The sequence below is a fragment of the Rhinopithecus bieti genome, unplaced genomic scaffold (genome assembly GCF_001698545.2).
Source record: "Rhinopithecus bieti isolate Rb0 unplaced genomic scaffold, ASM169854v2 scaffold_59, whole genome shotgun sequence".
Taxonomy (NCBI): Eukaryota; Metazoa; Chordata; class Mammalia; order Primates; family Cercopithecidae; genus Rhinopithecus; species Rhinopithecus bieti.
The window spans coordinates 1,758,734-1,774,762 of record NW_016803115.1 but is presented as its reverse complement, the minus strand read 5'-3'; the positions used below and the strand labels follow the sequence as shown (position 1 = coordinate 1,774,762).

The 16,029-nt window shown below is 35.6% G+C and overlaps 1 protein-coding gene across 2 annotated transcripts in view; it reads left to right on the top strand.

Annotated features, from left to right (window-relative positions):
* The window catches only part of FAM185A (family with sequence similarity 185 member A), a 32,307-nt gene that overhangs the window by 5,108 nt on the left and 11,170 nt on the right, over nucleotides 1-16,029 (top strand). The window contains exons 3-5 of one of the 2 annotated variants that reach the window (XM_017854029.1): nucleotides 3,325-3,417; nucleotides 9,213-9,351; nucleotides 11,326-11,578. In XM_017854029.1, coding sequence (XP_017709518.1) covers nucleotides 3,325-3,417; nucleotides 9,213-9,351; nucleotides 11,326-11,330 — 237 coding nt within the window. In that variant the 3' untranslated portion in view covers nucleotides 11,331-11,578. The remainder of the gene's footprint in view (nucleotides 1-3,324; nucleotides 3,418-9,212; nucleotides 9,352-11,325; nucleotides 11,579-16,029) is intronic. The other variant, XR_001881860.1, reaches the window with a different exon arrangement.

Here is a 16,029-nt window from a genome sequence, read left to right as displayed (position 1 = left end):
TTTTTTGAGACGGAGTCTCGCTCTGTCGCCCGGACTGGAGTGCAATGGCCGGATCTCAGCTCACTGCAAGCCCCGCCTCCTGGGTTTACGCCATTCTCCTGCCTCAGCCTCCCGAGTAGCTGGGACTACAAGCGCCCGCCACGTCGCCCGGCTAGTTTTTTGTATTTTTTAGTAGAGACGGGGTTTCACTGTGTTAGCCAGGATGGTCTCGATCTCCTGACCTCGTGATCCGCCCATCTCGGCCTCCCAAAGTGCTGGGATTACAGGCTTGAGCCACCGCGCCCGGCCGGGTAGTCTTTTTTTTTTGAGATGGAGTCTCGCTCTGTCACCTAGGCTGGAGTGCAGTGGCATGATCTCGGCTCCCTGCAACCTCCGCCTGCCAGGTTCAAGTGATTCTTCTGCCTCAGCCTCCCAAGTAAGCTGGGACTACAGGCATGTACCACCAGGCCCAGTTAATTTTTTGTGTTTTTAGTAGAGACAGGTTTTCACCGTGTTAGCCAGGATAGTCTCAATCTCCTGACCTCGTGATCCACCCACCTCGGCCTCCCAAAGTTCTGGGATTACAGGCGTAAGCCACCACGCCCGGCCTGTTCTATTTTTTTAAAAGTAAGTACATTTTCTATTTGTTCCTTGAAAGACCTCCCAAGAAATAACAGAAATCATAAAATATCAGTTCTTACAAATAAAATAGCTCAAAACGACAAATTCATGAAAAATTAGGCTTGTGGATACTAATGGTATACCAAGGGTTAAGAGAATTATCATTGAGATCATAGGATTTAACTAACTTCAATTCACAAATGAGAACACTTTGGTAAAATATCTGGTTTAAGTTTTAAGTATCATACAATATCATTACCTTGAATTAGTGATCACCTGTTAATATGTTTCTCTTTCATTAACTTAAGGACTTGAAATATAGTTGATCTACCTAATAAAAAAAAATTTTTTTTTGAGATAGAGTCTGTTGCCCAGACTGGAGTGCAATGGCACGATCTCAGCTCACTGCAACCTCCGCCTCCTGGGTTCCAGTGATTCTCCCACCTCAGCCTCCCGAGTAGCTGGGATTACAGGCACCTGCCATCATGCTCGGCTAATTTTGGCCAGGCATGTTGGCCAGGGTTAGTCTTGAACTCCTGTCCTCACATGATCTGCCCACCTTGGCCTCCCAAAGTTCTAGGATTACAGGTGTGAGCCACCATGCCCAGCCCTACATAATAAAATTTTTATAGCAGTAATAATAACTACTGTTAATAAGTCCTTATCATGTACCAGGAATCTTAGCTAAACCTTCATTTAATGCTTGAATTTTCTCCATTTTATGAAGGAAGAAACTAGAAGTCACCAACAGATTGAGGAACTCACTTGCGTTCACATAGCTAAAAAAATTGAGCTGGGATTTGACCTTGGGTTGTTCTGATTTCCAAGCTCATGCTCTTTCCGCCTTTCTTTATTGTCCAGACAAAACATATAGTAAGACCACATTTGTGCAGCATCCTTAGGGAATAAGATAAGTGAACTTTTTAGGCAACAGAACCTTAACTAATTGAATGTCACATATTTGCAGTTTTTAAATGCAGTGTAATTTGTTTTCTAAATAATTTCTGATTTATTTAAACATTTAACTATTTGGTTTTATGTTTTTAAAAATTTTATAATCAATTTCACATTTTTTTGGGAATTACATGAACTTTAAATTATAACAGTAGCTCTTATTATTTTGAACCTTAGACCTCTTAGAAAATCTAATAATTGTCTCCTTAAGAAAAAAATGCACATGTCTATGAAATTTTGCTTACAATTTTGTAAGTTCATGTGAGCTTGGTTAAGAGTTCTTGACTTAAAACAACAAGTGTGCTCCTCCTATTGTCCAAGATGCCGAAAGGAAAGGAGGCCAAGGGGAAGAAGTTGGCTCTGGTCCCTGCTTTTGTGAAGAAGCAGGAGGCCAAGAAATCAGTGAATCCCCTGTTTGAGCAAAGGCCTAAGAATTTTGGCATTGGACAGGACATCCAGCCCAAAAGATACCTCACCTGCTTTGTGAAATGGCCCCGCTATATCAGGTTGCAGCGGCAGAGAGCCATCCTCTATAAGCAGATGAAAGTGCTACCTGCAATTAACCAGTTCACCCAGGCCCTAGACGGCCAAACAGCTACTCAGTTGCTTAAGCTGGCCCACAAATACAGACCAGACACAAAGCAAGAGAAGAAGCAGAGGCTGTTGGCCCGGGCCAAGAAGAAAGTTGCGGCCAAAGGGACCTCCCCACTGAGAGACCACCTGTCTTTCGAGCAGGAGTTAACACCGTCACCACATTGGTGGGTAACAAGAAAGCTCAGCTGGTGGTGATTGCGCACGACATGGATCCCATCGAGCTGATTGTTTTCCTGCCCGTCCTATGTCATAAAATGGACAGGACATTGTCCTGTATTATCAAGGGGAAGGCAATACTGGGATGTCTAGTTCACAGGAAGACCTACACCATTGTTGACTTCACACAGGTTAACTCGGAAGACAAAGGAGCTTTGGCTAAGCTGGTGGAAGCTATTGGGACCAATTACAACGACAGATATGATGAGATCCACCATCACTGGGGCGGCAGTGTCCTAGGTTCCAAGTCTGTGGCTCACATTGCCAAGCTCGAAAAGGCAAAGGCTAAAGAACTTGCCACTAAACTGGGTTAAGTGTACACTGTTGAGTTTTCTGTACATAAAAGTAATTAAAAAATAAAAACAACAAGTGCTTTGGGGATAGTCTTTTCAAAGGCTTATCACATATTTGATAAGGAGTATATTAACTATAATTTGACTTCAGACTCATGTCTCTGGACATAACATAGTTAACTGTGCTATAATACAGACTTTTTTTTTTTTTTTTAAAGAGACAGGGTCTTCATGTGTTGCCCAGGCCATAGTGCAAGTAGCATGATCCTAGCTCACTGAATCCTCAAACATCTGGGCTCAAGTGATCCTCCCAAATAGCTGGGAAATACAAGCATGTGCCACCATGCCTGGCATTTTTTTTTTTTTTTTTTTTTTCTTATTTTTTTTAAAGAGAAAGGTTCAAGTCCTTCTTCAGTGAAGCTACCAGAATACCCAAGTATCTCTTGTTTTTCCCTTTGAGTCCGGGTGGCTTATTTAACCCCTTTAACAGCAGTTGACATTTTTTTCCAGATGATGTCATTATTCGAAGCAGTGAGTTTCTATATCATTCCTTATTCTTCTTTTGTTGCCTTGTCAGTATTAATAAAGAAATGTTGAAAATGTTTCACTAGTGTAAGTCAAACTTACTCTCTTTTTCACTATATGTATTTTTTAATTTGTCTTTCAGGGTCAAAAATTGCATGTTCAAACAAAAGGAGGCAAAGTGATCTGTCTGGGAACAGTTTATGGAAATATAGAAACTCATGATTCAGATAAAAGTGTAAGATTGCAACTTTGCTTCCATTTGGCTCTCCAAGTGGGTAGGTTCTACAAAGTTCGTAGCATAACATTCCCTTTTTAATGCATTTTAGTTCATAAGTAAATTCAAATTTGAAATTGAAGTGATTAAATAATATACAACTTAAGTTTTAGTTTGTGGTTTAATACTTTTGACAGTTACTTAGTTCCTAATCAATAAAAACTTAAATGCTTACTATTTAACTCTAGTTCTGAAAAGACTTTTATTTTTATGAGCGTAGATTAAAATAGATCATTAAGTAATATCACTAGTAACTGGATTGGATTTTTCTTGTGTTAGGTTTATTTGAGTATTTTCTAAGACCTTTTTACTTCACCCTTAGGCAAGTTGAGGGGTGTTTCAAAACTCAACTTTCTTCGGTATTTTCCACCAGGTGGCACCATTAGATAGCTTGACTGCTCTCTCCTAGCCTTTTTTTGTTTTTAGCAGCTATTGGGATTTTAGTTGTTATAGGAAGATAGTTTGTATTTTTTAATCAACTCCTTTTGTAGCCTTTGGTCATTTAGCATAGTATTAAGAGTAAAGGTGTAATTTTGGAATTATAAATTGTCATTTAAAATATGTGATTGATAATGTAGCTTTGAGAAAAAGTTTCCTTTTATCTTACACTTACACAATTTGCAAGAGCCTTTTTGTTTCCTATAAATTTGCTAAATTCCATAGTCAGCTTTATTTTCAGATAATTGGTGTGGAAGAGTTGTGAGCATATTGTGTATGTAGATTATTGTTGGCATAATTAAACAAGATAGATTATAACAGTAATTGTTTCTGTTGTTTTATCTTCCTTCACCTTCCTACAAATTTGCTAAATTCCATAGTCAGCTTTATTTTCAGATAATTGGTGGGGAGGAGTTATGAGCATATTTTATATGTAGATTATTATTGGCATAATTAAACAAGGTAGATTATAACAGTAATTGTTTCTGTTGTTTTACCTTCCATCACCTTTCTCTCAGACCCCGTGGGAGGTTGTTCAAACCTAAACATTTAAAAATACTCTGTAAATTAAACTAGGAAAGTGTTGAAAGACACTGTGTGGCCTTATACTGCAGCTTTTTTGAGATGGCATTTAGTTTTACTTTTTAGATTGCTGTGGTCTTGGAGGTGCAAGAGGGAAATTAGACAAGTTTACAGCCCCTTCAAACTCAGTAAATGATGGCTAATGTTATTGAAATAAGTTACTAGAATACTGTAACATTTATAATCAAATATAAATATTAAAGAATTTAAAATCTTAATCATTTGCTACTTTGAATATCTTGGCTACTGTTTCCTCTCATTTATTTGTTCCAATGTTTATGGTTTATTGAATATTCATGTATTTTACTTGTTATTATATCATTTTATTTCTTGATTGAGTTTTGTTATGTACTAAAGAATCAGTCTAGGTTTTTTTTCTATTTTTATTATATATAGTATTGATTTTTAATGTATAATTCTAAGTTTGTAGTTTTTATAAAACATAAAATACTTGTGAAATCTATTAACTTTTAATATACAACTTTCATACAAATGTGATTTGGATATTTGAGAGACAAACACAGTGAATTAGTTAAGAGCACAGAATATATTGAGAGCCAAACCACCTGTGTTTGAATTCTGGCTCCACCATTCACTAAGCTCTATAACTGGACAAATTACCTAACCTCTGTGTGTCTCAGTTTTTTGGAAAATTGGATAATAGTAATAGAACTAACTCAAAAAATCCTCTATTAAGAGGATTAAATGAGTTAATACAGGTAAAGTACTTAAAACAACCACTGGCACATAGCTAAGTCTAATGTAATGCTTACCATGATGATGATAATAAAGGTAAAGGAATCACAGGAAAGATAACTTGACCAGTTCTAGACCTACCAGTTAGCTTCCCTGAGACTGTTTCATTATTCAGCAAACAGGATGGTGATATTTGCTTTGTCCACTTAACAAGATTGTGAGAATCAAATGAGCACTATAAATAATAGCATCATTATTCTACATGGCTGTTTTTAAATTGTATTAATTTTAGTGTGTAAGTTTAGTTTTATAACATAACAAAGAACAGAAACCCATTTTGTCTGACTATTTGGTGAATAGATGACATAGTTGTCAGTTTTCCTTTCAGTCTGGGCTACAAAGCCCCAGTACTTCCTTAAAATTTGGTTTTCATTATTTGTAAGAACTACGTATATGTGTTTATGTATATTCAAAATAACTAAATGAAAATTTTTTCTTTTCATGTAGAAAAGAAAATTTATAGCAATACCTCTGTCAGGAAGGTACTGATTTTTAAATCTACTTTTTGTTCTGTCATTAAATAGGTAAATTTAAATTCCTTCCATTTAGTTTGGTGGAAAGCTACCGCCTTATTAGAGGTCAAGTGGAAAAGTTCTAGAAATAATAGTATATTCACTACATTAATGTACTAACAGATAAATCATGATAAATCAATAGAATCAGATAAAGTATGTGCTAAAATTCAAAACCTATTCATGATTTANTTTTTTTTTTTTTTTTTTTTTTTTTTACGAATTGCAACTTTGCTTCCATTTGGCTCACCAAGTGGGTAGGTTCTACAAAGTTCGTAGCATAACATTCCCTTTTTAATGCATTTTAGTTCATAAGTAAATTCAAATTTGAAATGGAAGGGATTAAATAATATACAACTTAAGTTTTAGTTTGTGGTTTAATACTTTTGACAGTTACTTAGTTCCTAATCAATAAAACTTAAATGCTTACTATTTAACTCTAGTTCTGAAAAGACTTTTATTTTATGAGCGTAGATTAAAATAGATCATTAAGTAATATCACTAGTAACTGGATTGGATTTTCTTGTGTTAGGTTTATTTGAGTATTTTCTAAGACCTTTTACTTCACCCTTAGGCAAGTTGAGGGGTGTTTCAAAACTCAACTTTCTTCGGTATTTTCCACCAGGTGGCACCATTAGATAGCTTGACTGCTCTCTCCTAGCCTTTTTTTGTTTTAGCAGCTATTGGGATTTTAGTTGTTATAGGAAGATAGTTTGTATTTTTTAATCAACTCCTTTTGTAGCCTTTGGTCATTTAGCATAGTATTAAGAGTAAAGGTGTAATTTTGGAATTATAAATTGTCATTTAAAATATGTGATTGATAATGTAGCTTTGAGAAAAGTTTCCTTTTATCTTACACTTACACAATTTGCAAGAGCCTTTTGTTTCCTATAAATTTGCTAAATTCCATAGTCAGCTTTATTTTCAGATAATTGGTGTGGAAGAGTTGTGAGCATATTGTGTATGTAGATTATTGTTGGCATAATTAAACAAGATAGATTATAACAGTAATTGTTTCTGTTGTTTTATCTTCCTTCACCTTCCTACAAATTTGCTAAATTCCATAGTCAGCTTTATTTTCAGATAATTGGTGGGGAGGAGTTATGAGCATATTTTATATGTAGATTATTATTGGCATAATTAAACAAGGTAGATTATAACAGTAATTGTTTCTGTTGTTTTACCTTCCATCACCTTTCTCTCAGACCCCGTGGGAGGTTGTTCAAACCTAAACATTTAAAATACTCTGTAAATTAAACTAGGAAAGTGTTGAAAGACACTGTGTGGCCTTATACTGCAGCTTTTTTGAGATGGCATTTAGTTTTACTTTTAGATTGCTGTGGTCTTGGAGGTGCAAGAGGGAAATTAGACAAGTTTACAGCCCCTTCAAACTCAGTAAATGATGGCTAATGTTATTGAAATAAGTTACTAGAATACTGTAACATTTATAATCAAATATAAATATTAAAGAATTTAAAATCTTAATCATTTGCTACTTTGAATATCTTGGCTACTGTTTCCTCTCATTTATTTGTTCCAATGTTTATGGTTTATTGAATATTCATGTATTTTACTTGTTATTATATCATTTTATTTCTTGATTGAGTTTTGTTATGTACTAAAGAATCAGTCTAGGTTTTTTTTCTATTTTATTATATATAGTATTGATTTTAATGTATAATTCTAAGTTTGTAGTTTTATAAAACATAAAATACTTGTGAAATCTATTAACTTTTAATATACAACTTTCATACAAATGTGATTTGGATATTTGAGAGACAAACACAGTGAATTAGTTAAGAGCACAGAATATATTGAGAGCCAAACCACCTGTGTTTGAATTCTGGCTCCACCATTCACTAAGCTCTATAACTGGACAAATTACCTAACCTCTGTGTGTCTCAGTTTTTTGGAAAATTGGATAATAGTAATAGAACTAACTCAAAAAATCCTCTATTAAGAGGATTAAATGAGTTAATACAGGTAAAGTACTTAAAACAACCACTGGCACATAGCTAAGTCTAATGTAATGCTTACCATGATGATGATAATAAAGGTAAAGGAATCACAGGAAAGATAACTTGACCAGTTCTAGACCTACCAGTTAGCTTCCCTGAGACTGTTTCATTATTCAGCAAACAGGATGGTGATATTTGCTTTGTCCACTTAACAAGATTGTGAGAATCAAATGAGCACTATAAATAATAGCATCATTATTCTACATGGCTGTTTTAAATTGTATTAATTTTAGTGTGTAAGTTTAGTTTTATAACATAACAAAGAACAGAAACCCATTTTGTCTGACTATTTGGTGAATAGATGACATAGTTGTCAGTTTTCCTTTCAGTCTGGGCTACAAAGCCCCAGTACTTCCTTAAAATTTGGTTTTCATTATTTGTAAGAACTACGTATATGTGTTTATGTATATTCAAAATAACTAAATGAAAATTTTTTCTTTTCATGTAGAAAAGAAAATTTATAGCAATACCTCTGTCAGGAAGGTACTGATTTTAAATCTACTTTTGTTCTGTCATTAAATAGGTAAATTTAAATTCCTTCCATTTAGTTTGGTGGAAAGCTACCGCCTTATTAGAGGTCAAGTGGAAAAGTTCTAGAAATAATAGTATATTCACTACATTAATGTACTAACAGATAAATCATGATAAATCAATAGAATCAGATAAAGTATGTGCTAAAATTCAAAACCTATTCATGATTTAAATAGCAAAAACAATAAAACAAAGTTGAAATAGAAGGGAATGTCCTTAATCTGATAAAATTATTTTAAAATATCTATAGCAAACATCATGCTTAATGGTGAAATGTTGTAAACTTTTCTTTTGAGAACAGGAATAAGACAAGGATGCCTGCTATCCCATTGCTTCTGCTAGCTGCTATTCACTGTTGAATTGGGGGCCTGAGACAGATGGTTAAGGCAAGAAAAAGAAGGAAAAAGCAGGAAAAAAAGTATTAATATAAGGATTGGAAGGGAGGAAATGAAGCCATCACTTGTAGACAGTATAGTAACACATATATAATTTTTAAAAGTACAGATAAATTATTAGGATTAGTGAGTTTAGTCAAGTTGTTGGATTAAGATCGAATACAAGGTCAATTAGGATAAAATGACATTTTAAAAGATACCTTGTACAATAGCACTTAAAAATATCTAAGAGGAATAAATCTAATAAAAGATTAAGAATTTTATATAGGACATATAAAACATTATTAAGAGAAATTAAAGGAGACATAAGTCAATGGGGGAATATATTGGATCTATTCCATATTCTACAGAGAATGTACTATTTCTCAGAATCTCATAATTAGAGGTAGGGAATCAGAGTCAATAAAGTGATTGTGTACTAGGTAGTAACATTTTATGTAGTTACCCACTAATTCCACAGGTAGCATTTTGGCTTTTTACCAGTCTTTGTTTTATAATGAACTGATTAGTATTTCTCTTACTAGGCTGTTACCATAGATAAACTGCAGGGAAGTTCTGTTACTGTATCTACTGAAGATGGTTTGCTGAAAGCCAAGTATCTTTATACAGAATCATCATTTCTGTCTTCTGCTGCTGGGGATATTACATTAGGAAGTGTTCATGGTAAGCTGACAAAGGCATGATACATCTCAGACTTTCCACATAGTATAAATTTTAAGAGATGACTCTAGTTGAAAAAGGATCAGGAAACTGGCCCTTTAAATAATGAAATGCAGACTAACCATCTTTTAAAAAAACATAAAAATAAAATGACTCATAAAGCTAATTTAATTTTATTTGGGCAAGAGATTAAAGATTATGCTGTTATATATGGAACTAATAGTAATTCTAATTTTTAATGCATTTCTTTTTTCTTTTTTTTTTTTTTTGAGACAGAGTCTTGCTCTGTTGCCTAGGCTGGAGTGCAGTGGCATGATATTGGCTCACTGCAACCTCTACCTTTCAAGTTCAGGTGACTCTCCCACCCTAGCCTCCCAAGAAGCTGGGACTACAGGTGTGTGCCACCACGTCCAGCTAAATTTTGTATTTTTAGTGGAGATGGGATTTTGCCATGTTGCCCATGCTGGTCTCAAACTCCTGGGCTCAAGTGATCCACCCCCTTGGCCTCCCAAAGTGCTGGGATTACAGGTGTGAGCCACACTGCATCCAGCCTGTGTTTTCTTACAATAGGAAACAAATAGCAAGGAAATATATGCAGGAGATGAAGTAAAAGCAGTGTTAGGTAAAGATGGGTACTGAGTGATTGCTTTTATGTTAACATAAGAAAGCTGAGGGTTAAATTAATGAAACATTTGGTGGAATGTAATTATAGCAACTCTGATACTAATTTTGTTTTAAATGTTTTGTGTGCATTTGTACTGGCACCAGGTTTTCTCAGCACCCTGTTGTTTCCATTTTCTTTGATAAGTATCCTCTTGTGATTTCTAAATCCTGTCTCTGCAAGAAATATTACATAGTTAATGTTTGTATTACTGAAGGAAAACAAGAAGAGTATAATGATGAGGTAATATGGCAAAGGGCATGCATGTGTTCAGTGTCACTCAGACTGCTTCTTGAATTTCCACAGAGCAGATGATTCAAATCCAGGTATGTTTTCTGAAATATATACAGATAGAATTAATAATCACTAATCCAGGATAAAACATCTGCTAAATGCCTTTTGGGCCATATTCCAGGAAGTACAGATTCAGACTTTTTCCATATATGGTCCACTCATTTCACCTCTATAGTAAAGCCTGATATTGGTATCTGTACACTCTGGCAAAACCCTCAGATTTTAGTTGTGAGCGAGAGTTACAGAGTGGCATTAGAAAGCATGGTTAGTGCTAATCATGCTATGTAGCAATTTGGCAAGTAGTCTTCTAAAAAAATATTTTAAAAAAGCATACTTATATGCTTGAAATAGCTCTTGAGCCTCAATTTAATGGTTAAACCTCAAGCATTCTTACAAGGTTAAGGTAATGTTTGAACCCAAAATAGCTTAAGTTCATATGGAGCTGTATCCAGATGAAGCAAATGGTGTTGTTACTTATTCATTTATTTCTTTTTTATTCAGTTGTACATTAAGTAGATCTGGTAATTTGTAACTCTTCATATTTTAAAAGTGACTTTTATATAAGCATTGCATTTCTAACTATCTTAATCATAATGAAAAGTACAGTGCTTAATGTATTTAGTAGCTTTTAGTGGAGAAACAATTCCTTATCAAGTCAGATGTGGATTAACATCCACAGGAAAAGCAGCTCTGTTCTCTGCAATGCTTTACACCATGTTTACACTAAATTCATAGTGTTTCTTTCTTTGCATTCTTTTAAGTTAGATAAATTGAATTTGGTACAGTTTATCATTAATTGCCTACATGGCAGTAAAACAGGTGGTCTTTTTTGAAGCAGTCCTCAAAGTACTCTAGGTCTGTTGATTACTTAAAGTAGCTAAAATGGAAATACATTGCTAGAAAACAAAGTTAATTCCTTAGCCTTAATAAAGCCTTTTTATATTTACTGACCTTTAATATGAAATCAGGTACCTTTCCTTAGCTGGTTTAAATCTAGGTCCTCTTTTGGACTATTGTTTCAGGTTGAATTTCCCTGAAAGCAGACACTCTGAGATGGAAATTTGAGCACAGCGAATTTACTAGGGAGGCCTCCTGGGACCAATGCCATGTAAAGGAAGAAAGCCAGATTTCCATGGGAGAAGTTGGACTATGATACAGTTTCAGTAACCCACACGGAGAGCTCTGAAGCTGGGATGGTCCCTCAGAGTTGTCTCAAGTTGGGGTGAGAGGAGCTGGACATTTATATCCCCAATCATTAGATGCAAGCTGCCCCAGGTAGGAGTATGATCTTGGGCGGAAGTGGCTCTTCTTCCCTAGGTAATTCCCAAAGAGGGCTGACAGCTGAGGGCTGTCTGCCAGCAGTACTCCCAATAGCTAGGAAAATAAGCCCTTCAGTTATGATGGGGGATCTGGATGAGGAATACAGCATCCACTACAGTTATATTTATTCATTCATTTGACACATTTATTGACCACCTACTGTGTGCCAGATTTCCAGGCACCAAGGGTGCAAAGTTGGGCAGGAAATGAAACCTGTCGTTAAAGAACTCAGAGTAGAAGGATTAAATATACTTTCTTATTTTCTCAGTCTCTACCATCCCCTTTGGGATGTGACTTCCCACTTCATTTCCAGTGGTCCATTATCACCCTGCCTCAATGCAACGAACTCTTTTAGTTGTTTCTCACAGCTTCTTTTGTAATACTAGTACAGCAATGAGAAGGAGTAGGGGAAGGGAAAATTTAATCCAATTTCAAATTATGGTTACTTTAACAGAAGTAACGGGCGCGGTGGGCTCAAGCCTGTAATCCCAGCACTGTTTGGGAGGCCTGAGCTGGGCCGGATCACGATGTCAGGAGATCGAGCTCTTCCCTTCGCCGCGCGCTTGAACCACCGGTGGCCAAGCGCGCGTGCCCGTCTCATACTAAAAAGCCTCACACAAAACCTACGCCGGCCGCGCGCGTCGTGCGGGGCGCCCTGTAGTCCAGGCGTACTCGGGAGGGCTGAGGCAGAAGCATGGCTAAACCCGTGGGAGGCGGAGCTTGCAGTGAGCTGAGATCCGGCCCTGCACTCAGCCTGGGCGACAGAGCGGACTCCGTCTCCAAAAAAAAAAAAAAAAAAAAAAAGTAACTGTAGAAAAGCTTCCATGTTCAGCCTTGCTTTCTCCACCTAGTCCTTGACCCTCACTCTGCTTTGTTTTTTCAGCATATACAAGGGAGAAATAAGACAGGAAACCCCTCTTCATTCCATGGACACACCCCAGTGCCTCGACTTTTAAAAAATCACCCTTCAGGCACATCTAAGTTTCTTGCCTTCCTCTCCTCTGTCACCTCTATTTCCATCCTTATCCTAAGGGATTATTGCATGAACATGCTTTTGGAGTTTGTAGTTTGGGGTTTGGGATGGGAGGGGTACAGGAAAGTAGGCAGTGTTTTAGTGTCACGTCCTGGTGGGTGAAATTAGTCATAGCTGGTGAAAGTAAGTCCCAGTTTTCTAGCTCCTGGAATTTTTGCGGGAGTTATTTCTCCCAAGATCTTCCCAACGTAGAACTCTGGATATATATTTCAATGAATTCTTTGTTCTAAATGCTAATGGTTATATAACACAAATTAGGTATATATTTTGGCTATATTTAAATAAACTGGCTTGAGAATCTTAAAACTTGTTTTTACGGGAAAATACATTGCTATTTCTAAACATCTGACTTACAGAAAACAAACTGAGAATATATGCATTCTTGTCCAGGATTTATTTACTTTAGCATCTTTTTTCTTATAAGCAAGGCTTAAACTAATTTTTTTCCAGATAGAGCAGAAAAAAAACCCCAACATATAGATGTTGTAAAAACCATGTATACACAAATATAATGCAGTAACTTTCTTTTTGGTAGATTTTAGAGTTTGTGCCTACAAACTCCACTTGTCGAGTAGTGGGTGGGTGGGAGGTTGAAAGCAAATATGTATTGAGTGCCTAAATTGGCCAGCCCCTTTTACTTAATGAACGATTGGCTGTTTACAGATGAGGAAAACTAGACTTAAAAATGTCTAATTGTTTACTCTCAACTCCACAAGTTAATTAGTGGAATAGCAAGGATTTGATCCTAGTTTCTTGGCTTTCTAGGAGAGGTTTTTAAACAGTGAACTTGATTGCAACCCCAAATTCCATCATCACTTTGAGGGCTTCCTGGCTTACTCTAGAGATGTTTCCTCCAGGAAGACAGTACTATAACACAGATGCACTGCTTCAGCTATGTTCTACATTATAACTTCCTTTAGTTTCAGGACATTTATTGTGCTTTATAACCGAAAATGTAGATGTTCCTTACAGTGTTTAGGCTTAGCTCCGTGGTGGCATTCAGGAATTGGACTCCTTCCATAAAAGTGATGGTACTGTCTTAAGTGTGTGGCTTCTAAGTCTTCCATGAAATGAAGCAAGAGCATGAAATTTATTTTTTGTCTGCATTTTCAATTTTTTTATATACCCTGATGACAAAGCAACATCTAACATACTAGTGCATAACATACTAGTGCATAACATACTAGTGCCGAGTACTTAGAGCATGCCCGTTAATGAGGAAAAGAGTAATGAAAAGAGCAATATATCTTTCCTTGCCTTGCAAGTTGATTCCTATATTTGGAGAAGAAAATAATTTATCTTAAGTGTTTTTTTAAGTGAAATTTTTAAGTATAGCTAACTATATTTTATATGTAAGATTTTATATGTAAGATCACATATTTTATATGTAAGCTAACTATATTTTATATGTAAGAAACTGAGTAAGCTAATTGACTAGTCATATTTCCTATTTGTACATTTGGTTGAATCACATCTATTAAGTGTGTATGCCTTCTACAGAATAAACCAGTTTATTCAATGACTTATTAAATATTCACTTTCTGGCGATGGGAATCTAGTGGGAGAATAGGTCCTTGGATAGCTTGTGTTTAGATGTAAAATTTTATGACAGTTTACTATCTTGATTTCCTTCTAAATAATCAAAAATTAAATTTTGTTTTATATGAATAATACTTTATTAAATTCTGATACTTGAATATTGATACTTTTTAAAGAATGCTATGCATGTATAATACATGCATGTATTTATATGTACCCCACAAAATACATTTTTAAATATAAATATGGTATCCTGACTCTATTGGAGACAATGAAAAACTTCCTTGAAATGGTTTGCTAGGATTGGTTTTATTTATAACCTATAATTTAAACACATTGATGTGATTAAGATGTAAGAGTGTTCATGTTACTTGTTTTTGTGCATTTTAAAAACTTATGATTTGGAATAGTGATTAATGAATAAAACTCTGTTTTAAATATTTAGATTTCCTATGTAACTTAGGCTCCATTTTAAGTTCTTTGGAAACATATCTTGCTAGATAAATTGCTGAGTATTAGTTCTCTTATTTTCTCTGCACTTCAAAAGTCCTTTGTTCTTCAAAGATTTGGCATATATGCATAAACTTTTCCTTTAGTAACTACTTTTTTATTTTTGAAATTTTCAAGAAGTACAATTTACATGAACTGTATGAAACACAGGTGATAACTTTGATAGCACTCAAAATTTCAGAAGAAATGTCCCAATCTGCTTTAAGAAGGGCTTGTAGTCACTGATAAACTTATAAATCTGCTTTGTAAACTTAGAAAGTCAGAAATAATATACAATTTTAAAACATGGAAGCTTTTATTGGATTAAATAGATCTTTTCATGATTGAAATTCTAGTATTTATTCCTAGCCTAGGTCATTATGAGGTTTTAATTTGGTTATTTTGATACTTAATTTCGAATCTGGACACATACAACTTTTTTTTTTTTTTTGAGAGAAGTCTCACTCTTGTCCCCCAGGCTCGAGTGCAATAGCTCGATCTCGGCTCACTGAAACCTGTGCCACCCAGGTTCAAACAATTCTCCTGCCTCTGCCTCCCAAGTAGCTGGGATTAAGGTGCCTGCCACCACGCCCAGCTAATTTTTGTATTTTTTAGTAGAGACAGGATTTCACCATGTTGGCCAGGCTGGTCTCGAACTCCTGACCTCAGGTGATCCGCCCGCCTCGGCCTCCCAAAGTGCTGGGATTACAGACCTGAGCCACCGCGCCTGGCCACAACTTTTTTATATGAAATACTAGACAGGAATTACAGCTTTTTTGTGTGTGGTGCAAACCATGTAGGTTTTTCAGGGTTTAGACCTCTGACACAAAATATTGATATTTCCTACAGTGTCTGTCCTAAGTGCAGCTCCCTAGAGACATTCAGAGACTTGTCCTGTAAAGGTGATGCTGCCATCCTGTTTGTGACTTCAAAATCTTCCTTAAAGAATGAGATAGCATAGAGGATCATGGAAGAAGTTTCAGAAACCAGGCCTAGAAGTACATATATTACTTCTGCCCATAGATCTTTGGACAGAATATTTTCAAATGGCTTTATCTAACTGCAAAGGCTGAGATACATAGTTTAGCAGTACTCTTTTGACGAAGAGAGGCATACAAATATTAATGGGCACTGGCAGTCTCTATCGTATATTTATAATTGCTCTTTCACAAATGTCTATATATTCCTTCTCTTTTCACCTCTGTGATAATTGGTATTCTCCAGGATTTCATCCTTGTCCTATTGTTCTTTCTCTACATATTTTCCTTGGGCATCTTATATACTTTTGAGTCTGAACTACCCTTACAAGGGTGTTTCACATCTGATTATTCAAATCTATGTCTCT